General features: G+C 46.7%; 1 protein-coding gene across 2 annotated transcripts in view; it reads left to right on the top strand.

Moving 5' to 3' along the window:
• Nucleotides 1–27,245, top strand: part of CEP152 (centrosomal protein 152) — a 2,961,597-nt gene that overhangs the window by 2,483,125 nt on the left and 451,227 nt on the right. For both annotated transcript variants that reach the window (XM_044077591.1, XM_044077592.1), the window contains exon 20: nt 20,018–20,149. In XM_044077591.1, coding sequence (XP_043933526.1) covers nt 20,018–20,149 — 132 coding nt within the window. The remainder of the gene's footprint in view (nt 1–20,017; nt 20,150–27,245) is intronic.

Genomic DNA, 27,245 nt, shown 5'->3' on the forward strand with positions numbered 1-27,245 from the left:
CTCCTGGTGTCCTATACTGGATCTCTCTATCCTAAACACTTTTTGGTGATCCCAAAATTCAAGATGCTAACTCTTCACCAGTTGCTTCCTATGCTAGGCAAGGATGCCTGGTTGGCAACACTGGATTTAAAGGAAGCCTACCTGCACATCCCAATCATGGAATCTTACAGAAGATACTTACGCTTCAAAGCAGGCTTCATGCACTATCGGTTCTCTGCACTGCCCTTTGGCTTATCTACTGCACCCAAGGTATTCACAAAGTGCCTAGCTCCAGTCATTGCATTTTGCATGCAAAGGAATATTCAAATATACCCATACCTGGACGATTGTCTAATTCAGGCAGAAAGCCAGGACATACTATTGAATCATCCGGCATTTGTACAAAAAGTGCTAGCTTCTCTGGGGTACACCATAAACGAAAATAAATCACATCTGGTACCCTGCCAACAGATTGTATTCCTGGGAGCAAGCTTGAACACAGCTTCCCAGATGGCTTTCCTCATGCCAGAGAAACAAGTTAATTTGACAGCTTACTTCAAACTAATGGCCACAACGACCCTGCTATCTGCTAGACAAATACTGCAATCCTCGGGGTTCATGGCCTCCTGCATTCTCCTAATTCCATATGCGAGACTGCATATGAGGAAACTACAATGGTATCTAAAAAGCCTTTGGTGTCAACAATCTCAGGATCTAGAAGCAATGATTCCTATTATACCTTGTCTACAGTTAAAGTTCCTTTGGTGGGCAGAAGCCTGCCACCAAAACAAGGGACTGCCATTCACTCTACCTCCTGCCTCCTATACCCTAACAACAGATCTGAAGTAGTTACTTCATTTGCTCTGCAACCTGTGGGCATCGGATCCGATTTTGGATCCGAGCCGGCAGCTTTACAAGCTACAGGATCCGAGCTCCTAGCTCTTCCCCCCTACCCATAATCCCCTGCCACTAACTGTATTACCTCAGATCGTTTTTGCCACGGCTGAAGACAGCTACTTTTTGAAGAGCTCCTTAGCTAAGTTGGTGAGACTGTTCCTTTTTTCTCAGAGAAAAGCTTTTTTTCAGAGTTTGATTGTTGTGTGTTTGTTTAGTGTCCCTATAGACAGTATAGTTAATTATTTATTTTTTTTTTTGTGTGTGTGTGTAGTAGTGTTAGTTTCTGTGTCCACCCTTCCCCCACTTAGTGTTTGGGTGTGCGTGTTTGTGTAATGGCTGAAAGGGCCCAAGGCCGTTTTTTCAAAGTGTACTGAGTGTGGCCATAAGCTTTCTCCTGCTGATGGCCACACTCAGTGCGTTTTGTGCCTGGGGTGGCCCATTTATCAACGACTTGCCAAATATGTGCAGCCTTTAACCCCCAGGCACTTAGGGGCAGGAAGAATAAGCTGATCCTGGCGGGCTTGCTCCCACAGGATTCAGCTGCTTCTTCCTCCCCCCTCCAAGACTCAGGGTGTCTTCTCAGCCCCAGTGCCTTCCGCTCCCCCCGCTCAACCGGGGACTCAACCTCCTGATTTGGGTTTGAGTTCGGGGGACTCTGGTGCCTCTTCCTCTAAAGAGAAGAGGCACAAAGATAAGGAGAGACACAGGTCTCAAAAAAGGTGGGCTGAGACTCAACCCTCAGCCTTGCCATCTAAGCTGCCTAGCTCTCCCGCAAGGGTTCCCGGATCCTCCCCCTCTCGGCTCTGTTTGCCTTGTTTTTCACCGGAGGGGGAGTACCGGTCTCCCTCGAGGTCGTCGAGGCGACCCTCCTGGCCTGCCTTGACGACTTCCTCCAGATCGACCAGGAGCCTCACCGACGCAGATATGGATCGGATGATGCGTCGATTCTTGCAGACCCAAATGCAGATGGGGGTGCTATTGCCCCCCCCTTAGGGGGGGAGTGCGGCCTCTGTCTTCGCTTCGATCACTCCTTCTCCAACCCGTTTTCAGGTTTTGGAGTCATCGGATCCGGGCACTTTCGGAGCCGGGGATTCATCGGCGCCGATAACTCCGGTCTCTTCGACGCCAAACATGTCCTCGAGTTTTTCGGATCCGAGTTCTCAGGGCCGAGGGCCGAGCGTCGGATCTGGGGGAGTTGATTTGTCTTCGGCGCCATTGAGGTCGGAGCGCACTTCTCTCTCGGATCCGACCGCATCGGCTCCGACTCCGGTCCCTACCTCGGAGCCGAGCAGATTGCTCTCGGAGCCTGGGGAGAGTAGTTCTCCTTCGGCTTTTGAGGTAGTGGAGAGGGTGCTGACGAGGTCCTCCAGGTCCCCAGTCCGGGCTTCGGATCCTCCCGCACCCCCGCTGCATATGGGTCTATCCTCCGTCATCCGTCCATTGGGACAACCTGCCCAAGCCCTTTAGCTGGTTCCCGTGGAGGAACAGGAAGCCATTGACGAGCCCTCCTCGGACAGTCCCACCGAGGAGGTCCCTCGTAATCGGAGGTGGAAAAGGAGGCACCTGGACTCCCCTAAGTCCATCACCACAGACATGGATTTGGATGAAACGGAAGGTTCCCCAAGATCACCCCCCGAGGATGTCTCCTTCGGAGACATCATGGAGATGTTGCGTATTAGAGGGGGGTGGTCTGCCCAAAAACCTTCCGCGGATGAATCCGTGTTCCTGGAGGCATTTGAGGCAGGCCCGTCTACCTCCTGGGTGTCCCCTCCGGCTGACCCCCTGGTAGACCTTATTACTACCAGGGCGTGGAAGGAGCCCGACACCATGGAGCCAATCCCGAGACGGCCCAACAAAGTCCTTAGCCCCCCCCCCCCATCAGATAGACAGTCGTGGGCCAAGGGGTCTCCGGTCGGTGCCATGTTGATGGCGGCTGCCACGAAGAGAGAACTCACCCAAGAGAGTTCTTCGGTCCACCCGCCGGATAAGGAATCTCAGGCGCTGGACCGCATTGGGAAGCAGATGTTTGCTTCAGAGACCTTCTCTGTGAGGGCGCTGAATTATATGGCACATACCATTAGGCTACAGCGAGACTTGATTAAGGAATACGCTGCAGCCCCCCCGGAGTCCGTGTCGGTCGAGGACAAAAATGTTTTCGACTCGTATGGCCACTCTAAAATCCATATCTAACACGTCCATGCGGCTACTCTCTCATGCAACGGAGGGAGCCGCTAGGGCCAGCGGAGCCAGGGTCATCTTGCGGTGTCACGCCTGGCTCTGCCTTTGCGATTTTGCAGAACCCTTCAAGTCATCCTTCGTGAATGCGCCCTTTGACGGGTCTTCGCTTTTTGGCAAGACCGTTTGCGAAACGCTGGTCCAAAGCGAGAAGGACGGGAAGACTCTGCCATCGGTGTCCGCTTCTCTAATCCTCAACGATCCTTCTCAAGGAATCAGAGGGGACAAAAGAAGCTGTGGTTCCGCAAGTCTCAGCAATCCCATCCAGCTTTGGACCCCTCGTCCTCCAGAGGCAGAGGAGGACAAGGTGGACGCCGGCCCAGAGGCAGAGGGGGGCCGTGTAATTTCAGGTCTAAAGAGCCTTTCTCGGACAGACCCGCGCAGCAGCCCTGAGGGCTTACCCGATTGTCCATCTCTGGAGGCAGTCACGGGCGGTTGACGGAGCATCTGTCAAATTGGGAGTCCATTACGACAGATCGATGGGTGCTCCGCGTCATATCCAGAGGTTACTCCATTCCCTTCCTAAGCCTTCCCCCTACAAGCAGACGCCTCCCCGATGTTCCACCCGATCAGAGGGAGGCAGCGGCTTCAGAGGTTTCGAAGCTGCTAAGAAAAAGAGCCATCCAGCCCGTCCCCCCAGATCAGTCCTGATTGGGTTATTACTCCAGGTTCTTTTTAGTGCCAAAGAAGACGGGGGACCTAAGACCCATCCTAGACTTGTCCACTCTGAACCTGTTCATCCCCAAGGAAAAATTCCAGATGGTCACACTTCAGTCAATTCTCTCCTTGCTGCAGGAGAATGACTGGATGTGCTGTATAGACCTCAAGGATGCATACTACCACATATTGATGGACAGACGATCCAGAAGGTTTCTCCCCTTCCGGCTGGGAGCCAGTCATTATCAGTTCAGGGTTCTTCCGTTCGGCCTCACCTCAGCCCCCAGGGTGTTCACCAAGGTCATGGCAGTGGTTGCAGCCCACCTGAGACTTCAGGGCATTCAGGCTTTCCCGTACCTAGACGACTGGCTCCTTACCGCCACCAACAGGCATCAACTCTGCGCTGCAAGAGATTACACTCTGACTCTTGCCCAGAGTCTAGGCATCTCAGTGAATCTTCAAAAATCCTTCCTTCGCCCCGTACAAGTCTTAGAGTTCATAGGGGCCAGATTGGATACCCGTGCTTCTCGAGCCTTTCTGACGTCGGACAGGCTGAGCAGCTTGTCGCTTCAGGTGTTTACTCTTCTTCAGAACCAAGCTCCTGCGGCGGAGTTAGTCTTGAGGGCACTAGGGTCTATGGCAGCGGCAGTCGGTCTATCCCTTCATGCACGCCTGCGAATGCAGGTTTTTCAATGGACCCTCCAGGTTCAGTGGTCACTATTACTCCACCTGTTAAGCTCCCCGATTCCACTGAGCATAGTTTGCAGGGATTCCCTTCTTTGGTGGCTTCACTCTCGAGAGCTGAGGCAAGGGAGACCCTTTGTGATTCCCCCGCCCCAAGCCACGTTGACCACGGATGCTTCTCGCCTCGGGTGGGGGGGGCATTGTTCGGGCAGAACCATCCAAGGCACGTGGACTTCCCTAGAGACCGCTCTGCATATCAGTGTCCTAGAGATGAGGGCGGTGCTTCTAGCGTTGCAAGCTCTCCACGACCTTCTTCCTCTGGGGACTATTGCAATCCAGACAGACAATATGTTGGTAGTCTGGTACATAAACAAACAGGGGTGAACCAGGTCTTATCCCCTTTATCGAGAAGCTATGAGAGTGTGGGAATGGGCGATATCCACCAACCGCTTTCTAGTAGCAATGCACATTCCGGGACGGTCCAACATATTAGCGGACAAATTGAGTCAGATAATTCTCACTCCGTACGAGTGGTCTCCCAATCCATCAGTTGCGAAGCAGATCTTCCGCAAGTGGGGTTGGCCTCGCTGCAACCTTTTTGCTTCTCCATTAAACACAAAATGCAGCGAGTACTTCACAATACTTCCCCCCGAGGGGGAAACTCCCAGAGACGCTTTTGTTCATGCTTGGCCTCCCGGTTTTCTTTATGCTTACCCTCCCCTTCTACTTCATACAGAAAGCCTCTCAGTTGGGGAGCAGAGTTATCCTCATAGCCCCATTCTAGCCTCATCAGATCTGGTTCCCATACCTGTGGTCTCACAGTTTAACTCCCCCTTGGATACTGGAACCCATTCCAGACCTGAATTCACATCCAGCAGGATGTCAAACCCCGAACCTGGTAAACCTCAAGCTTGCGGCTTGGTTGATCCAGTTCCACTGATGGCTAGGACTCCTGGTATCTCATCACCAGTGAAGGCCATTCTGGTAGCGGCTCATAAGCCGGCTACCAGGAAGATATATAATAGCAAGTGGAAACGCTTCTCCATCTGGGCAACAGACAAGGGCCTGGATCTGTTTACAGTTCCTATTCCGACAATCCTGGACTTCCTGTCGCTGATTTTTCAGCAGGGAGCAAGTGCTTCTACGGTTAAGGTGCAGTTAGCAGCCATTTCCCATTTTCATGTGGGAGATGGACTAGGATCATTGGCATCCACAAAGTTATGCAAAACTTTCTTGCGAGGCATCTTTCTCTTGAAACCTCCTGTGAAAACGGTGGTACCCCCATGAGATTTGACGCTAGTCTTGCAAGCCCTGACGAGTCCACCCTTTGAGCCTGCAGCCTCGATTCCTTTAAAATTCTTGTCCTGGAAAACGGCTTTCTTGGTAGTTATTACTTCTGCTAAGAGGGTTTCGGAACTCCAAGCACTGTGTATGAAACCCCCTTATCTCATTTTTCGCAGGGATAGAGTGTCTCTCGGGACTAACCCGTCTTTCTAACTTAAGGTGGCTTCGGAATCGAATATCAATCAATCAATCAATTTGCCCGTGTTCTTTCCAAATTTTCAGAATAAGGGAGAGTACATATTGCACAGACTGGATGTACACAGGCAACTACGTTTTTACTTGCACAGAACTAAAGATTTTCGCAAGTCTGATCAGTTGTTTGTGTCCTTTGCAAAATCAGCCAGGGGAAGGGCCATTTCTAAAGTGATCCTAGCAAATTGGATTTGTAAATGTATAGTTCAGGGGTATGTATCTTCAGGCAAACCAGCTCCTATGGGAATACACGCTCATTCTACCTGGTCCATCGCCACCTCAGCAGCTTTCTGGTCCAGGGTTCCTTTGGACGACATATGTTCAGCAGCTATCTGGTCATCTTCTCATACGTTCATTTCTCATTATAAACTGGATATGATATCGAGAAGTAGGGCTTCTTTTGGCTCCGCGGTGCTTCAGAATATCCTTCCATAAGGCCACCCAGGTTTATTGTCTAGGTAGCTGGGGACTCTGTCCCACAGGTTGCAGAGCAAATGAAGTAACTTCTTCAGATAAAGAAGTTACGTACTCACCATAACGTTCCATCTGAGTAGGTACTTTATTTGTCTGCAACCGTCCCCCCTTGCCATCCCCCTAACCCTTTTTCAGGTTTTTCTGGTCACCTGAAATATTGCTGTCTTGAGGTTAGGTCTTCAGTATACCTCTGTCGAGGTTATGACTTAGATTGGGCAAAATCGATCTGAGGTAATACAGTTAGTGGCAGGGGATTATGGGTAGTGGAGGAGCTAGGAGCTTGGATCTTGTAACTTGTGAAGCTGCCGGCTCGGATCCGAGATCGGATCAGATACCCACAGGTTGCAGACAATTGAAGTACCTACTCAGATGGAACGTTATGGTGAGTACATAACTTTTTTATTCATCAGATTATGCATGGAGGGCTCACTTGGCAGGGAGGTGCATTCAGGGCAAACAGAACCCAAGTCAAATGCACCTGCATATCAATCAAAAAGAAATATTAGCTGTACAGAATGCTCTGACAGCCTTCAAGGACCACATTCTTCCAGGATAGTTAATGGTAAAGACGGACAACACCACTGTTATATGGTACATAAACAAGTAGGGGGGAACCCACTCATACCCTCTCTGCAGACTAGCCATGGCTCTGTGGCACACAGCCTTGAGTTACCAAGTGCACCTACAGGCTCAATTCCTGCCAGGAAAGCTAAATACACTGGCAGACAATCTAAGCAGAAATCTCATGGACCCACACGAGTGGAAATTGGAACCAAAGACATTCAACATGTTGATAAATAAATGGGGGAGCCCAGAGATAGACCTGTTTGCCTCCCCCCAGAACTACCAATTGAAAAAATTCTACACAAGGACTCCCCACAAACAAGCTTGGAAAGTGGATGCCCTGTCCTTAACCTGGAAAAATCTATCAGTTTATACCTTTCCTCCTCTGCCTCTCCTCCCCAAGGTACTACTAAACATCAAACAGGACAAACCAGGGACGATACTGATTGCAAGAGACTGGCCACACCAGCACTGGTATCCCCTCTTGTGCAGTGTGTCACTGCTGGCACCATAGCACCTGCCTCAGACCCCTACCCTGCTGTCCCAGCAGAAGGGCCAGATTGTGTACCCTCAGCTTCAAACCCTGAAACTGGAAGCCTGGCTAATTACCTGATCTCTCCGTTACCATCCCTCAGTAAACAAGTGTTGGATGTCATTCTGGAGGCAAGGAGGCCTAGCACTAGAAATTCTTATGCTGAAAAATAGAAAAAGATTCTGTTCCTGGAGCCAAACTCTGGGGATGAGCACAGCAGCGCCCAATTTACCTCAGATTCTTCAATATCTAACTGAGATGCTTCACAAGGGCCTTTCTTCTTCCTCCATCAAAATTCATGCCTTAGCCATTTCAGCTCATTACAACACAGAATCACCCCTCTTCTCTCATCCACTGCTCAAGCAGTTCCTTAGAGGGGCCAAAAACTTAAGACCACTCAGGAGAGCCCCTACTCCAGCTTTGGACCTAAACTTTGTATTGGAAAAAAAACTTACTCTACTTCCTTTTGAGCCAGCTGCAAATGCAGAGTTGAAATTCCTTTCTTGGAAGACAGCCTTCCTTTTAACCATCACTTCAGCAAGAAGGGTGTCTGAATTACAGGCCTTTATGGCAGTGGAGCCTTTCATCATCTTTCATGCGGACAGGGTGCCCTCAGGACCAATCCCTCCTTCATGCCCAAGGTAGTATCCAGTGTGGCTCTTAATCAGTCCATTCATTTGCCAACCTTCTTTTCCAATCCACAGAACAAAGGGGAACGGATACTGCACTCCTTAGATGTACACAGACAACTTAGATTTTACTTGGACAGGACTAAACCTCTCAGGAAATCTGAACAACTGCTGGTGGCATTTGCTGCAGAGGCAGAGGGGAAGGCCATTTCAAAGCAAACCATTTCTAAATGGATAGGCCATTGCATTAATTTCTGCTATAAGTACCATGGCAAACCTATCCTGCAGGGGATAAGACCACATTCAACCAGGGCTGCATCTACCTCTACAGCCTTTCTCAGAGGTGTCCCTACCAGAGACAACCTAGAAGCTGCTACCTGGAGTTCTGTACATACTTTCACCAAGCATTACCATTTACCAATTTTCTCTAAATTAAGAGCTGGTTTTGCCACTGCAGTGTTGCAGGGCCTTATAGCTGGTCCTAATGCTATCTAAATTCCTTCACCCAGCCTTAGCTTTGGGAATCTACCCAAATGTGATGACTGCAGCAGTGAAACACGAAGAACATAATACAGTTGTGTACACTTACCATAAATGTAGATGTTCAAGTGTATTCACTGTTGCAGCCCTGGTTACCCTCCCTCCAACCCCCTGACTTCTTTTGGCTATACCTCTATTCCTTTTTACTATGCTTAAAAGCTTTTTGGTGTATTTGCTTTTTTGTTGGAGGTATAACCTTGTATATATATTTAATTGCTTCCCATTAGGGGGTACCTGACATCTGGGGCAAGAAAAACTGAAGTAATGACGTCGGCTGCATGCTTTATACCCTTGACTACCTAACGTCATGGAAGATGAGATAGCAACCGACGCAGGACGCAAGACTTTGATAATCAGGCCGACTGAGGGCTACTGCAAGTAGATAACCCAAATGTGATGACTGCAGCAGTGAATACACTCGAGCATCTACATTTTTGGTAAGTGTACACAACTGTACTTTACATCCCCCTTTTCATGTGTGCCTGTGCCCATTCATCAGAATGCTCCTGAGCAGCCCATGCCAATTGGTCTGTAATCTGTACCCCTTGCTGGACTTCCTGCCTCTTCCCTTTCTTCTTCAGCTTCGCCAGAGTGGGAGGTCTCAGGCAAGAGACAGTTCAAGATGAAGCATCTTGACTCCCTTGAGGAGTTTCTAACCATGGATTCTGACCTAAAGGAAGGAGAGGGCCCCATAAGTCACCACGCAATGATGCCTCTTTTCTTTTCCAGTGGAGGGGCTGCACCACTGAAGCCCCTTCTCCAGAGGAGTCAGTATTTTTGGAGACCTTCTTTGTAGGCTCATCAACACCCTGGGTGGTTCCCCCTCTTCATGCGCTCATAGAGATAGTGTCTTGGAGGGAGTAGAAAGAATTTGACACAGTGGACTCCATTCCTACAAAGCTTGTTAAAATTCTTGCTCCTCCCAAGGACTGGCCACAGCGAAGTAAGGATCCATCTGTGGATGTGATCATAGTGGCGGCCGCCACAAAGAAGGAAATCTCCAAGGAGAGTTTTTCTGTCCATTCCTCTAGACAGAGAATCTCTGGCTTCGGACCATCTGGGGAAGCAAACTTATTTCCTCATGACATTTGCTTTGAGGGCACTAAACTACTTATCCCACTTGGCAAGGCTTCTGTGTGACTTTGTTGCTGAAGTGTTGAATCTTTTCAGATAAAACAGTCTCTGAAGGTTCAGAAGCCACTGGAAACTCAGCTGTCTCCTCTTCAGTCCATTGCCAACATTTCCATGCGACTCATTTCTAATGCAGGTGATGAAGCATCTTGAGAGGTTTCCACTGGCATTGCCATGCAATGCCAATGCCATACTTGGATTCAGCTGTGCAACTTTGTGGACTGCTTCAAGGGGTCTTTTGTTAATGCCCCTTTCGATGGTTCTTCCTTGTTTGGGCCTAAGATTAAAGACACTCATACTAGGAGCAAGTAAGATGTGAAGACATTGCAGTGTGTTTTGATACCGCTCATTGAACCTTTTCTAGGAATCAGATGGGGGCAAATGTCTCTAAGAAAATCCTTGCAGCCTTCACAGGATGCTCCTTCTGAGTTTTCCATCATAGGCTGGGGGGGGGCATAACAGGCACTGCCCACGGGACAGGGGTGGTCCACAAAATCAGGTTTTCCACAGAGCTTTCTCTGGTGGACACTTTCAACAATCTTGAAAGGTTGCCCGACTGCCCTGCTGAGGAGGCAGTCAAGGGTCACGTGTCTCTTCACATTGCAACTTGGGAGGCCATCACCTCTATGCATGGGTATAGAGAGTCATATCCAGAGGTTATACCACTCCCTTTTTAGAAATTCCAAATTTAGATCAGAAATGCTTTCCAGATGTTCCCCCTCATCAGAGACTGTTGGCAAAAGTAGAGACTCAGAAGCTGCTGGCAGATCATCCAAGACATCCCACCAGACCAATGAGGATCCATGGTCTACTCAAGGTTCTGGTTGGTTCCAAAGAAGAAGGACCTCAGATCAGCACTGGATTTTAGCAGACTGAGTTCCTTTGTGAAATGAACCAAAGTCTGAATGGTCACACTGCAGTCCATTCTACCCCTGCTGATGAAGGACAGTTGGATGTACTCAAAAGACCTCAAGAATGCCTACCATCATATGAAGACAGAGAGGTGCTTTAGGATATTTCTGCATTTCCAGCTGGAGTCCATTCATTACCAATTCAAAGCTCTTCTAGTTGGTGTCACGGCAACTCCTGGATGTTCACCAAGTACATGGCAGTGATTTGCAGCCTGGCTCCAGCTGCAGGGATTTCAGGTCTTTCTGTACCTGGACGACTGGGTCCTCACTACCCTGATGAGAGCGTTTTTAATATGGCCGGGGATATTCAACTCCAGTTTTGCGACCATTTATGGATAACTGTCAATACCTCAAGTTGAGTCTACAGTCAGTCCAGACATTAGATTTCATAGGTTGCCACTTGGATTCCACCAATCAAATTGCCAAACTCCTAAGATCCAGATTAATCAGCCTTTGATCCCAGGTAGTGTCTGTACTTGCCTTTGTAAAACCTCCAGTTCACGTGATTTTTAAAACTCTTGGGCCACATGGCAGCTTTGATAGGGTTGGTTCCTTTAATGAGGTACCACATGAGGGCTCTGTAATGGACTCTCTCAGTGCAGTGTTCCTGTCTGGCTCTGGCTCATCCAATGAACTTTCCTGTCAGGTTGTCAAAGGTGTGTCACAATCAGATTCGGTGGTGGTTAGTCACTCTTTGTAACCAATGGCAAACCGTTCGTACTTCCCCATCCTGTGGCCATGGTCACCACAGACACCTTCCTTCTTAGGTGGGAGAAGATTTTAAAGGGAGGATGGCTCAAGGATCCTAGACTTCTGCATACACCAATGTTCACATCAGTGTCCTGAAGATGAGGACTGTCCTCCTTGAGTTGCAGGCCTTTCAGGATGTCCTCCCCAGCAATGTGATTTCGATCAAGATGGACCGTATGTCTGTTGACTGGTATTTGAACAAGCAGCGGGAACACATTCTTAACCCCTCTGTTAAGAGGCCATGAGGGTTTGGCAATGGATGATCTCATCTCAGCTGTTTCTCATTGCAACACACATACTGGCCAACAGTTTGAGCAGGAATAGTTCTTCCACACAGGTGGTCTCTGAATTTGAGAATTGTAGCTCAGATCCTTCTGTGCTAGAGCACTCTGTGTTGTGTTGTGACCTCTTTGCTTTCCCCTCCATCACCAAATAAAACAACTACTACTATGCCTTAGTCTCTCCTCAGGAACAGTCACCCAGAGACGCTCTTCTGTATGTTTTGCCCCACCAGGTCTCCCATGCGTGTATCCTGCAGTTCCCTTGATTGTCAAATCTCTTCAGAAGTTGGCCCATTGCAGAGCAATTACGATCCTCCTATCTCCCTTTTGGCCTCATCAGGTGTGGTTCCCCTTTCTGTGGCCTCCTCTACGATACTCTCCTCGGGGTCTGTATCTTCCCAATCTGCAGTACCTCATGTTAACCACATGCATTTTCCAGTTACCTTGATGACCAGGCATCTCAGGTTTTCTGATAGCATTGTGCATATTTTGTGTTTGTCCCAAAAACCATCTGCTAGGAAAGTGTATTAGAGTAAATGGAGGCATTTTGCCACATGGGTGGAATCTTGAGGATTTTATCCCTTTTTCGCTCCCTTAAAGTCTGTTCTTGATTTTCTTGCTGAATTGTTTAATTCGGGTTCTAGTTTCTCTACAATGAAAGTACAGTTGGCAGCCATTTCTAATTTTCATGTTGGTGGGGATAATGTTCCTTTGGCTGATCTAAAAAATTACAAGGTGTTTCTCAAAGGTGCATTTCTTCTGCTTCCTCCTGTTCAGGCTCCCATCCCTCTTTGAGGTCTGCCTTTTGAATTGCAAGTCCTTGCAGGTCCTCCTTTCGAATCCACTCTACTTCTTCTGACTTAAAGTTTTTATCTTGGAAAACCTTATTTCTGGTGGCTGTTACCTCCTGCAGGATAATTTCCAAACTGTAAGCTCTAGATTCTTCTTATCAGATGTTTCACAAAGACAGTGTTTCACTCCACACCAGTCATTTTCTTCCCAAGATAGCCTCCAAGAGTAATTTGAGTAGGTATGCTCACTTTCCTGTGCTTTTTCCTAACTTCTTGAGCAAGGGTGAATACTTGCTGCATTGCTTGAATGTGAGTAGACAGTTGAGATTTTATCTGTATAGGAAAAAAGCCTTTAGATAATCCAGCCAGCTGTTTGCTTCCTTTTCGAAGTCAGATTGAACAGACGTATCTAAAGTGACTTTATCTAAGTGGCTGTTGAGTGTATTTCCTTTGCTTATACATTGAGAGGCAGGACTTTGCATGGTAAACCTAAGGGTTGCTGTGCTAGAGCTATGACTACTTCTATGGCTTTCTTTTCCAGAACTCCCTTGAATAAGGTTTCTGCTGCAGCTACTTGGGTCACACCTTTGTTTCTCACTACAAGCTGGACATTCAGTCTAGGTCTAGGGCTACCTTGGGCTCTACTGTGTTACTGAATATTCTTCAGTAGATCCTCCAAGGGTTTTTACATGGCTGGGGACTCTGTCCCACAGATTGAAGTCAGGCAGAGAAGATAAAATCTGTAACGAAAGTTGTGTCTTGCCATAATTATATAGCTCCATGTTTGTCTGTCTGTCTGGTTCAAACCCCTCCCTAGTCCCCACCTTTTTTGGCTAGTCTCGGTGCTTAAGATGATCAAGTGGGAGAGTCTCTGTTGTTCTCTTGTTCTTGGAGTCCTTCTCCTTTATGTGAGTAAGGTAATTTAGGGCTTGATTAAAGTGGGGCAAACTTGATCTGAGGTATCAACTAGGGAGTGGGGGATTGTGAGAAGTGGAGGTGGAGCCTGCCTAGTTGAAGTGTAGAAGATTTGGCTGGCATCTGATCCGAGTCAGATCTGATAACTCACAGGTTGAAACAGAGACAGGCATTGATCTGTCATTATGGTAAGTACATAACTCTCAATCTGAAGTAGTTAACTTCATTTGATCATCAACCTGTGGGTTTCGGATCTGATATGGATCTGAGCCGGCAGCTTTCCAACCTAAGATCCAAGCTCCGCCCCTTACCCATACTGCACTGCAACCTCCTCCCAACCCCCAGATCTCATTTGCCATGGCTTCGCCAAGACGTGTTCTCTGAGCTCCAGGAAGGTAGAGTAGGATTTTTTTACAACTTTAACTGTGCAAAGTCAGTTTTGTGTGTGTGGATAGGTTTACCTTCCCTTTTTCCTCCCCGGGTTTCCGTTCAAAAAAAAAGTAGCAAACTTTGTATTTTCAGTTAGTGTAGGCCTCCCTTTCCTGCCTTTGCTGTGTGTGTGTGTGTGTGTGTGTGTGTGTGTGTGTGTGTGTGTGTGTGTGTGTGTGTGTGTGTGTGTGTGTGTGTGTGTTTAGGTAGGGCTTTAGTTAGCCTTTTGGTTGTTGTGGGGGTTGTGATGTCGGAATCTCAGAAGCTGACTTTCTCCAAATGCACAGAGTGTGGCCATAAGTTGTCCCCCTCTGTGCGTCGTGTTTGGGGGTCCCCCACCTTTCTTCAGGCTGCAAAATTTTTGCAGCCTTTAACCCTCGGGCTCTGCGAGATCGCAGGGCCAAGTTAATTTTGGCTGGTCTTCTCCCGGCAGAATCTGCTTCTTCTTATTTCTCTATGGGGTTGTGGCCGTATCAGCTTCTGGTCCTCCTCCCCTGTCTGGGACTCACACTCTCGTTTCCAAACAGGGCGACAGAGAGGCCAGGAAGGAGAAGCACATGAAGAGAGAAAGAGAGAGGGGAAAAGGAAAAAGAGGGAGACAAAGATAGGGGTCGTAAGAGACCAGCAGACCCTTCGGATCCTTCGGGTCTTCTTGTTAAAGTGGTCACTACCCCGGGCAAGACTCTTAAGCCGTCTTCCCCTCGGCTCCATTCCCCTAGATTTTCTCCGGAGCCGGAGGAGGAGGTTTGGCCGGCTTCAAGATCGTCCTTGCATCGGCCCTCTCGGTCAGTGTTGGTGGCATCCTCCAGATCAACAAGAAGCCTCTTGGAGGCTGACATGGACCGGATGATGAGAATGTTTTTACAGACAGTTGCAGAATCGAGTGTTGCTGGCTCCCCCTCCCGCCATAGTGGGGAGTTCGGCTCTGATGTTTGCTCTGATAGCTCCATCTCTGATCCATCCCCGGGTTTTGGCGTCCCTGGATCCGAGGAGCCTCAGAGTCCGGGGGTCGGCGCATATGGTTCCTCCAACCTTGACGCCGGCCATGCCCTCGAGTTTGTCGGATCCGAGTTCTCGGAACCATGATTTGGGCATTGGATCCGGGGGGGGTGAGTGTGTCATCAGCTCCTTTATGGTCTGAACATACCATTCCTCTGGGTCTGTCGGTCCCGGATTCGGCTCCGATCCCTTTGGATCCGAGGGGCATGGTTACTCGTCCTGCTAGTTTCAGAGAAGCTGGTTCCCCTCTGGACTTCGACATTGTGGAGAGAATTCTCTCAGGAGGGTTGAGACCCCTCACTCTTTCCTCTGAGTCCATCCCTGCTCCCTCGCTGCTGAGTGTGTCTTCTGTCATTCAGTCTTCCCAGGGAAAACCTGTGTCTGCTATGCCCCAGACAGTTCCCCTCGAGGAATATGAAGCTGTTTGTGAGCCCTCCCCGGAGAGCCCCCCAGAGGAGGTCCCTCACAAATGCAAGTGCAAGAGGAGGCACATGGACCCCCCCGAGTCCCTCACAGAAGATACCGACTTGGACGAAGGGGAAGTCTCCTCCAGATCATCTCATGAAGATGTCTCATTTGGAGACATAATGGAAATCCTCCATCAGAGGGGAGGTTGGTCCGCTCAAAAGCCTTCCTAAGATGAGTCAGTATTCCTAGAGGCGTTCGATGCAGGCCCATCTACCTATTGGGTGTCCCCGGCTGATCCTCTGGTGGACCTCATTACCACCAGAGCTTGGAAAGGAGCCGGACACTGTAGAACCTATACCTAGATGGCCAGACAAGATTTTGTGCTCTCCTACGGGCAAGCCTACATGGAGTAAGGGTTCCCCAGTTGATGCCATGGTGGTGGCGGCAGCCCCTAAAAAGGAACTGTTGCAGGAGAGTTCCTTTGTCCATCCTCCAGACAAGGAGTCTAGGGTGATGGATCGACTCTGAAAGCAGATGTATGCTCCAGCTACCTTTGCTATATGGGCGCTGTACTACATGGCCCACGTGATCAGGCTTCATGTTGAGTCTCCCCCTGAGTCCATTTCCGCTGAGGATAACCGCTCATTCTCAACACGTATGGCCACTCTTAAGTTGGTGACTAACACGTCCATGCGTCTACTCTCTCATGCCACTGGGCGAGCCGCTAGGGCGGCTGGGTCCGGCATTGCCATGAGGCGTCACGCCTGGCTCCGATTTTGTGATTTTTCAGAACCTTTCAAGGCATCTATCGCAAATGCCCCTTTTGGTTCGACCCTGTCCGGGAAGACCGTTTGATATACTCTAGTCCAGAGTGAGAAGGACGGGAAGACGCTGTCGGCCTTCGGGATCCGCTTCTCTAACTCCCAAAGGTCCTTTTCCAGGAATCAGCGGGGGCAAAAGAATTTGTGGTTCCAGAAGTCTCAGTATTCTCAGGACACTCTGGACTCCTTTTCCCCTAGAGGCAGAGGGGGACAAGGTGGACGCCAGCCCAGAGGCAGAGGGGGACCGAAGAATTTCGGGTCACAGGAACCATTTTTGGATCGACCCGCACAGCAGCCCTGAGGGGGTTGCCCAACTGCACCACTCTGGAGGCAGTCTGGGGGGTGTTTTTCGAAGCACCTAGCTCAATGGAAGTTCATAACATCAGACTGCTGGGTGCTTTGCATAATATCCAGAGGCTATTCCATTCCCTTTCTAAACAGTCCCTTACCTCCAAAGCAGTTCCCAGATGTTCCATCCGCTCAAAGGGAGGTGGCAGCTTTGACCAGTCCGGATTAGGCATCTATTCCAAGTTCTTTTTGTTGCAAAAAGAGATGGGGGAGTTGAGGCCAATTCTTGACCTATCCACGTTGAACCTGTCCGTTGCCAAGGAGAAGTTCCGGATGGTCACCTTACAATCCATCCTTCCGATCCTGCAGGAGGGAGACTGGATATGCTCTGTAGACCTCAAGGATGTGTACTACCACATTATGATGGACAGGCGATTAGGGGGTTTCTTCACTTTCAGCAAGGAGCCAATCACTACCAGTTCAGGGTCTTACCCTTCGGTCTCACCACAGCCCCCAGGGTGTTTACCAAGGTCATGGCAGTTGTAGCGGCCCACCTGAAGCTTCAGGGCATTCAGGTCTTTCCGTACCTGGACGATTGGCTCTTCACCACCCCCTCCAAGCATCAACTTGTTCAAGCCAGGAATTCCTTCCTTCAGCTGTCAAATTTACTTAAGTATCACAATAAACCTTGCGAAGTCCACTCTTCAGCCTGTTCAGATTCTGGACTTCATAGGGGCAAGAATAGATTCTCTCCAGGCCAAGGTATTTTTGACTCCAGACAGACTTCAGTACCTGACCCTCCATGTCTTGGCACTTCTTCAGACCTCTTCACCCCCAGCAGAGCTAGTCCTGAGGACCTTAGGGTCCATGGCAGCAGCTATTAATCTGGTTCCTTGCGCACATCTGCACATGAGAGTTACAGTGGATATTACAAGTTCAGTGGCCTCTGTTAGACTAACCCTTAAATTGCCCAATTCCTCTAAGCAAGGTGTGCAAAACTGCCCTCATCTGGTGGCTTCAATCCCAGGATTTTCAAGAAGGACACTCCCTTATTGTGACCCTGCCCCAAGCCACGGTGACCATGGACGCCTCCCGTCTAGGGTGGGGGGCAATGCTTGGGCAGGACTGTCCAAGGCACGTGGTCCCCGAACAAGACCGTTCTGCATATCAATGTTCTGGAGATGAGGGCAGTCCTTCTAGCGTTGCAGGCCCTTTATGCTTCTCTTCTTCTGGGAACAATTGCAGTTCAGTCAGACAACATGTCAGTGGTCTGGTATATCAAAAAACAGGGGGGGGGGCTGTCAAATTTACTTGAGTATCACAATAAACCTTGCGAAGTCCACTCTTCAGCCTGTTCAGATTCTGGACTTCATAGGGGCAAGAATAGATTCTCTCTAGGCCAAGGTATTTTTGACTCCAGACAGACTTCAGTACCTGACCCTCCGAATGGGCAATCTCCACCAACCATTTTCTGATAGCAATGCACATCCTGGGTCAGTCCAACATTTTAGCGGACAAACTGAGCAGGACTATCCTTTTACCCTACGAGTGGTCTCTGAACCCTTATGTAGCACAACAGATCTTCCTCAAGTGGGGTCAGTCTTGCTGCAATCTCTTCGCATCACTGTCCAATGCGAAGTGCAGCAAGATTTTCACTCTGATTCCCCCTCGGGGGGGGGGGGGCCTCCAGAGACACTCTTGTCCATGCTTGGCCACCTGGTCTTCTTTATGCGTATCATCCGCTTCCTCTCATGACAAAATTCTTGCAGAAAGCTCGTCGGTTGGGGAGCAGGATTATCCTCATAGCCCCATTCTGCCTACAGTCTCATCTAGTAGCTCCACCCTGGATATTGGATCCCATTCCGGATCTCATTTGTTATCCCTTCAGACTTTCATCCCCGGATCTGGACAGTCTCAAGCTTACTGCTTGGTTGCTCCAGTTCCATTAATTGCCCGGCCTCTCTTCTCCTGTTAAGTCCATTCTGGGGGTGGCACAGAAGTCCTCCACCCGAAAGGTGTACCGTAGTAAATGGAAGCGTTTTTCCATTTGGGCTTCTCAAAGAGATTTAGACCCATTTACCGCTCCTATTCCAGTGGTATTAGAATTTCTGTCTCAGATTTTCCAACAGGGGGCCAGCTCTTCCACTGTGAAGGTCCAGCTGGCGGCTATTTACCATTTTCATGTAGGAGAAAATTCAGGTTCACTAGCTGCTTCTCGAATTTGGATGACTTTTATCAAAGGCACCTTTTTGCTGAGACCTCCGATTAAGCATCCTTCCCCTCCGTGGGATTTGACTTTTGTTCTTCAGGCCTTAGCTGCCCCTCCATTCGAACCCGCAGCATCAGTTAATTTAAAATTCTTGTCATGGAAGACAGCCTTCCTAGTCGCCATCACCTCAGCTAGGAGAGTGTCTGAACTTCCAGCCTTGTGTATGAAACCTCCATACTTAGTTTTCCATAAGGATAGGGTTTCTCTAAAGACAAATCCTTCTTTCCTCCCTAAAGTCACTTCAGAGTCAAATATCAGTTAGTCTATTAATCTCCCAGTATTCTTCCCTAATTTTTAGAACAAAGGGGAATACAAGCTTCATTTGTTGGATGTCCACAGACAGTTGCGCTTTTATTTACATAGGACTAAATCCTTTTGTAAGTCTGATCAGCTGTTCGTTTAGTTTGCCAAGCCCTTTTTCGGGAAACCAGTTTCAAAGGTGACTCTTGCTAGATGGATTTCACTTTGCATTTTGCAGGTGTACAAGGATCATGGATTACCAGAACCAGACAGGGTTCATGCTCATTCTACTAGTTCTATGGCTACTTCTGCTGCGTTCTGGTCCAGAGTTTCTCTGGATGACATTTGTTCAGCGGCTACCTGGGCTTCCTCTCACATTTTTATTACTCATTATAGGTTTGAACATGGTATCTAGAGGATGGGCTTCTTTTGGTTCTGCAGTGCTCCAGAATATCCTTCCATAAGGGCCTCCCGAGGTCTTTGCTAGCTGGGGACTCTGTCCACAGGTTGATGATCAAATGAAGTTAACTACTTCAGATAAAGAAGTTATGTACTCGCCATAACGTTCCATCTGAGTAGTTAGACTTCATTTGTAAGCAGCCTTCCCTCCCTCCTTCCTCCGACCGTAGTGGTTTACGGTAGTCCTTGGGCTCAGATTTACTGGATCTTGTGAGCCTAGTCTGTGTGATCAGGTCACGTCATGTCTCTTGAGTTGATGTATGTCACGTTGTGGGTGGCAAACTCAATCTGAGGGTTGGAAGGAGGTTGCAGTGCAGTATGGGTAAGGGGGAGGAACTTGGAGCTCGGATCTTAGCTTGGAAAGCTGCCGGCTTGGATCCATATCGGATCCGAAACCCACAAGTTGCTGACAAATGAAGTCTAACTACTCAGATGGAATGTTACGGTGAGTACATAACTTTTTTCTTTTCAAGTCGGTCTTGTGGACAGAGTAAGTTCCTTTAAATGTAATTCATTTGTTTACTGCTGAAGTGCTTAGACACTCCCAAATGTTATAAAGTAGTTTGAGTGAGTATTTTATTGTCCCTTTAATTCACAGATAGAAGCAGCTGTAGCAAATGCAAAGTCGGAATGGCTTCAGGAATTAACTAACTTTCCAGAGTATAGGGCAAGTCTGAAAACTGAGAAAGCAAAATGGGAAAAGGAACATGAACGAGAGGTTTCACAACAGGTGATTTTTGTTTTTATAGACATGAACTAAGTTTTATGTGGTTACAGGACAAGAATGAAGGCGGCATGATGTTTTTTTTTCCTCTCTACTTTTTATTTAGCTTAAAAGTATTTATTTGCCAGGGAAGTCCAGCTGGGCAGAAACCCCTTTTCATTGGAGGCCAGGAGAGAAAAGCTCTATGCAAAATTATTGAACTACACATTGACTGTAACAATATTTTAAAAACTTATGAGCTAATATTTATATACATATCAATGGATATACAGAGCTAATGTAATGATACAGTGGTAAAAGAAAATATTAACTGATAGAGATTAAAAATTTAGAAAATCCTTTTCAGATTATGAAGAAAACTGATGATGCTTGTATACAGCAATACAATAGTTTCTGCAAAGTATGCAGGTGAAAAGAAATTACATCATTTGTGTTTGAAATTATGTACTGAAGCAAGATATATGACAATACAGTAAGTTAATGAGTTATAATTTTAATACAGATAGATAGTGGCATGATTGAGATCATGGAATAGATCATTCTAAGATATGAGACAACTAAATGCTGTAAAAATACACTGCACAGCGACTGTTCATAGAAGAATTTAATGCAACTGTTAACATTCTAACATACACAAGAAGTCCTCCATTATGGGGGCATGGCCAAGATGGTGAGCAGTTAATGGCACTGGTTTTTTTTTTTTTTTATCTCTGCTTCATTTTAACATCTCTGACAGGATTTTTACTAAAATAAATCAAGTAGAATGTTTCAAAACTTGATGGATTTATAGTTGAGCATCTGCTGAAAGATTTACTACAAAAATAACAAGTTTGAATCTCTTTTAATTGCTTTTTCCTGTTAAGAAAACTAAAAAGAACTAAATGTCTCAGAATGAGCCACTGTAAGCGTAGTGTACAGGACAGTACAATGGAAGAAGATCTACAGGCTTATACGAACATCAGTGAGTTATCTGTAAAGATAAATTAATAAGCAAACTAAACACTTTTAAAGAAGAATGTAAAAAAACAAGTTGAAGTGCTGAGTGAATCTCTTAAACAACAGTCATCACAAATCTCGAGTATAGAAGAGGCAGTGTCTGGTTTTGATGGAAGATTACTTGAAAATGAGAATAACACTGAATTTCTTCTGAAACAAAACAACTAATTTCGGGACAAAATACAAGCTTTAGAGAACAGTTCTAGAAGGAATAACATCAGGATTTTCTGGATTCCTGAAAAAAATTGGAGACAGTATGATTCAATTCCTTAATTCCTGGCTGCCTAAAACTTTGAACCTGCCTGAAGCTTTTTCCTTTGGCATCGAAAGGGCACATAAATTACTTTCCAACTCATCTTTAAAACAAAACCCACCTTCACCAGGGTCAGAGATCATAAGATTTTTCTCAAGTCATGAGATGGATTTAGTCCTAAAAGCTATATGGACTAATTATCCCGTTAAAATTAAAGAAAATGCAATAAGATTTGACTATGACTATTCAACACTAGTGATGTCAAAGAGAAAAGCATGTGTGCCATTTGTTAAAACTTAAAGAAAAACAGTATTAAAGCACAAATATTGTTTTCAGCAAAAATATGGATTCACCTTCCAGAACGAAAGATTTTAACACCTTGGACGATGCAATGGACTTTATACAAAAAAGTATACAGAAAAATAAAATCCTACCAAAACCGAAGAAATGTACTGGAACCTGTCAAATTCTTTGAAGAAAAATGCAACAAGAGATGGCCTGTTAATAAAAGACAAAAGCAGTAAAAACTGAAGGACAATTGAATGGTTATTGATTGTTATTAATTTAAAGTGCTTGAATACTTATGAACAGGTGCTGAATGTTACTTTTTATAAGGTAAATATTTCTTTCATTCCCTACTTCAAATGGTTAGTAGTTCGTTTTTTAAAATGTCAAGTTTAATTCTTTTGGCTATATATAAAATTTTATTTAGTTTAAAGTTTAAAAGGTGAAACTAGTCATTTTATTAAAAGTTGATCAATACTATGAGGAAGCTTATGTTAGGTGGCACACTTTCTGATTCTTGGCATAGTTGAATAATGTACTAATCTGATGTCATTTCATTTGTTCCTCAATGAATATGTTTGGATCTGACCATTGGATTCAACTTGGCCACTTTCTACAGATTCTAAGATCCAAATCTCAAACTCATCTCTTACCCACAATTCCCCTGACCATTACAATAACCCAGATCTCATTTGATGCTGTTCAAGGCGGTCGGGATTATGACTTCTCGAGCTCCTTTTGGGTTGCGAGTGTAACTTTTTGATCTTTTTCTATATTTCTATTCCTCTTTCTATATACCTATTCCCTTCTTACCCTTTTTACCACTACCAAATCCTTTTGGTATTTCTCTAGTTATACCATCGTTTGTAGTCCGTTCTTCACCTCTTTAAATCCATTTGTATATTTTGGTTAAACTTTTTTTTTTCTTTTTCGTCCTTTACAAACCTTTTCCCGCTATAGCTGGATTTCACTTCTGATGCCCACAGTGAGTGCGTTTACAATTTAGGCCCAGCGGATTTAGACAACCCTTGTGCTATTTGTGCAGCTTTCAATGTGAAGGCTATCAGCAATCGGAGGAACAAACTTATTTTAAAAGGTCTCCTCCCTGCTTCAGCTTCCTTCTCAGGTACTTCTTCAGTGGCTCAAACTCCCTCTCAGAAATCCAAGTCAGCGTAGGGAACACCATAAGTGCTCTCCTGCCTGGACTCCTCTGCAGTGATCCTCCTCAGAGCCTCCTAAAAAAGTTCTGAAAATTTCAGATCCAAAGCGTTCAGATCGAAAGAGTGTACGGCTCCATCCACTAGGCTCCATGTTCCCAGATTCTTCCTGGATCTGGTATCTCCAAGGCTAAGGTCCCCTTTTCTTGCAAGAGACTCCAGAAAGGTCCTCTAGGCCCTCCCTCTGCTTCCTCTTCCATTAGGTCCTCCCATAGTCTTTCTGAAGCAGAAGTCGATAGGATGATGAGCAAATTCCTCAGAACACCGTTCCAGATGGAGATTTTGTCAGCTCTGTCCCCCACCAGATTTGTGAGGTCAACTTGCATTTCTGCCTGTCATTACTTTTTTTCCAGTCTGACCATCCATTTCAGAGCCTGTGGATCCAAAAGCTCTAGGAGTCGATACATTGGATACAAAAGCTTCAACTCTGATGACTTCCCTGACCTGATCATCTCTGACTCTGTTGGAGCATGATGGTTCTCGGAGACAAAGCATTGGCATCAGATCTGAGGGGTTGACTTTGACTCTGAAGTTTTTAGAGCTGTCGCTTCCTCTCAGAGCCTTGGCGCTTGATAGCTCGGCTCCGACTCCTCCCAAGGAGTGCGGGATCAGGGAGACTTGGAGATTGTCTGCTTTGAGAGTCTTGGCTCTGGGGGGATTGTCCCTGGTCTCTTTAAGTCCCTCTGCCTTTGAAGTGATGGAGAGAGTCTTCTTTCAGCCAAGAGTAGTGTCAACTCTCCTATCTTTGGATCTGTACCTTGTTCCTTCTCTGGATCCTGTGTCTGAGCCTACGCATCCTACACTACAGGGACAGCCAGCCCAGAAGAACTTCCAAACAGCTCCATCTGTGAAGCTCCCTGTCTCTTCCAGTACCTCCCCAGAACATCCTGCTGAGGAGGTCCCTCGTAAGAGAACATGGAAGAGGAAGCACATGGATTCCTCATAGGAATTCCCTCACAGAAGACACCAACTTTGAGGGGAAGTGTCCCATAGATTTCAACCAGATGATGTCTCATTTGGAGACATCCTAGAGCTCCGTCACCAGAAAGGTGGTTGTTCTGCCCATACCCTTTCCTAGAAGGAATCAGTGTTTTTGGAAGCCTTCAGGTCTGGCCTGTCAACTACTTGCCGCCCCCCCCCCCCAAATGGTGAGCTTATAGATCTTGTCTCGTGGAAGGAAATGGACTCCATGGACCCTATCCCGAAATGGCTGGATAAAATACTAAGTGCCTCAGCAGATAAACAGCACTGGACAAAAGGGATTTCTGTAGATGCCGTGGTTGTTGGGACAACCAAAGAGAAAGATCCTGTGGAACAGATCTCTACTGCCCATCCCCTTAACAGGGAATTTAGGACTTTGGACAGATTTGGGACGTGGCTTTATGCGTCAGCGAATTTTGCATTACGATCTTTGAACTACCTGGCACATTTCACCAGATTACAGAGGGACTTAATAAAGGAACTAACTAACTCTGCCCCAGGGTCCATGTCTGCAGAGGAATAGAAATCTTTTTCCTTGCAAGTGGCCACCTTATAGTCCATTTCAAAATGTTCTATGAGGTTAATCTCACATGCCGAAGAAGGTACCTCAAGGGCAGCTGGTTCAGGTATAGCCATAAGGAGATTGGCTTGGATGCAGTTATGTGATTTTGTGGAACCCTTCAAGACATCATGCATCAATGTTCCCTTTTTTGGATCGTCCTGGTTTGGGCAGCAGTGAAAGAGATGGTCCCCATAGTGAACAGGATGGAAAGACCTTGTCTTCCATTGGAATCTGCTTTTCTATGCCACCGAGAGACCCTTTCTAGGAACCAGCGTGGTGGTAAGAAAATGTGGTTCAAGAAGTCACAAGGTCCTTTCCAGGAGTCACACAAGAGACTTTTTCTCCGGAGGCAGAGGGGAAATAGTTATAAAAGTAGACATTTCCCATGTGGCAGAGGTGGTCCACAGAGTCAAGGATCTCGAGATTCTTTCTCGGACAGGTCCTTCCAGCATTACTGAAGGGTTGCCCCAACTGTCCCTCTCTGGAAGCAGTCGAGGGGTGCTTGTCCTTGCAAAAACAAGCCTGGCTAGACTAGCCATCACAAATTACTTTTGGGTGCAAAGGATCATATCCAGAGGATGTTTCATTCCCGTTTTACAAATTCCAGTAAAACCAAAGAAAATTCTCCCTGATGTTCCACCAAATCAGAGGGAACTACAGCTCAAGAAATTGCAAAGTTGCTAGACAAAAGAGTTATCCAAAAGGTCCCACCAGACCAAATTAGATCCAGAATTTTCTCAAGGTTCTCTTTAGTGTCAAAAAAGATAGGGGACCTGAGACCAATTTTGGATCTAATTTATCTGAACCAGTTTTTAAAAAACTCCAAATTCTGAATGGTCATTGTTCAGTTCATTCTGCCCCTTCAGAAGGACAACTGGATGTCAGTCGATTTTCAAGATGCAAACTATCCCATCAAAATGAACAGGTGCTCTCAAAGAAATCGGAGATTTGGACTGGAAGACAGTCATTACCAGTTCAGATCCCTGCTCTTTGGTCTCACCACAGCCCCCAGGGTGTTCACCAAATGCATGGCAGTGGTAGCAACTCACCTGAGACTGCTTGGATTCAGAGTGTTGCCCTATTTAGACAACTGGCTCCTTACCTCACCAACCAGGTAGATACTAATAAAAGCCAGAGATTATTTACTTCCCCTGGCACTCTCTCTGGGAATCACCATCAACATGCACAAGTCTCTTCTTCAATCTATTCAAGTAATAGACTTCATAGGGGCTCACTTGGACATAGTCAGTTGTCTAGCTTTTCTGCCTCAGAACAGGATTCTTACATTGAGGACACATGTCAGGCAAGTTCTTTCCATTCCAGCACCCCCAGCGAGATTGGTCTTCAAAGCATTAGGGTCAATGGCTGCCACTATAACTTTGATTCCCACTGCTCACTTACACACAAGAATTCTCCAATGGACTCTAGTGGTGCAATGGTCCTTTCATTGCTATCCCTTCAGTCATCCCATAAAATTGGCTCAGGTGTGGAGAAATTCTCTTCTTTGAAGGGCCCACTCCAAGAAGATCGAACTTAGGTCATCCATTTATCCTTCCTGCCCCCAGAGCCACATTGACCACAGACATCTCCCAGTTGGGCTGGGGGTGGCATTACTTGAGACAGATTGTTCAAGGCACATGGTCAATACAAGAGACCAATCTGCATATCAGTGTCCTGGAGATGAGAGCTGTGCTTCTAGCATTGCAGGCCTTTCAGAGCTTTCTTTGTCTAGGGACTGTTGCTATACAAATGGACAGTATGTCAGTAGTCTGGTACATCAACAAACAGGGGGGAACCAGTGCCTACTCTCTGTGTCGAGAAACACTGAGGGTGTGGCAATGAGATATCTCTTTCAACTGCTTTCCAGTAGCAACGCATATACTGGAGAAGTCCAACATTCTAGCAGTCAAACTCAGCAAGTCCATTCTCATGCCTCACTAGTGGTCTCTCAAACAATCAGAGGCAAACATAATCTTCCACAAGTGGGGTCAACCTTGCTGCAACCTATTTGCATCCCCGTCCAATAACAAATGCAGCAGGTTCTTTGCCTTTATCCCAACTCAGGGACAGTCCCCAAGAGATGGTCTAGTCCATGTTTGGCCCTCCGGTCTCCTTTATGCTTACTCCTCCTGCCTCTGTTCCCCAGATTTCTTCAGCACTTTGGTTAAAGAGAAGAGTGACCTTCATTGCTCTCTTATGGCCTTGACAAGTAAGGTTTCCCTTCCTATGGTCTCACTTACTACATCCCCCTTTGACACTGGATCCCAGTCCAGACCTCCTATCTCACCCATCAGGACAAGTTCACCCAGATATTGCAAGCCTCAAGTTGACTGCATGATTTCTCCAATTCCGATGATGGCTAGACATTCCAGGCTTTCCTCCCCAATTCAAAAAAATCTTGGTCTCTTCCCATAAAGCCTCTACTAGAAAAAATTACAAAAGCAATTGGAGAAGATTTGCTTTTTGGGCTCACCAGAAACAATTGGGTCCCTTCACTTCTCCTATTCCAGCAGTTCTAGACTTCCTTGCTTCTATATTCTAGGATGGAGCAAGTTTTTCCACTGTTTAAGTTTAGTTAGCAGCCATCTTGAACTATCATATAATAATGCTTCTCCTTTAACATCAGCTAAATTGTGTAAAGCATTCCTTAGGAGTAGTGTTTTACTTAGACCTCCAGTAAAGTACCCCACTCCACACTGGGACCTCACCATGGTGTTACAAGCCTTAGTTCACTCTCCTTTTGAACCATCAGATAAGCTGGATCTCAAGTTTCTTTGGTGGAAAACTGTGTTTTTGGTAGCTATAACA

Source organism: Protopterus annectens, chromosome 7.part0 (assembly GCF_019279795.1).
Source record: "Protopterus annectens isolate FY-2018-M chromosome 7.part0, PAN1.0, whole genome shotgun sequence".
Classification (NCBI taxonomy): domain Eukaryota; kingdom Metazoa; phylum Chordata; order Ceratodontiformes; family Protopteridae; genus Protopterus; species Protopterus annectens.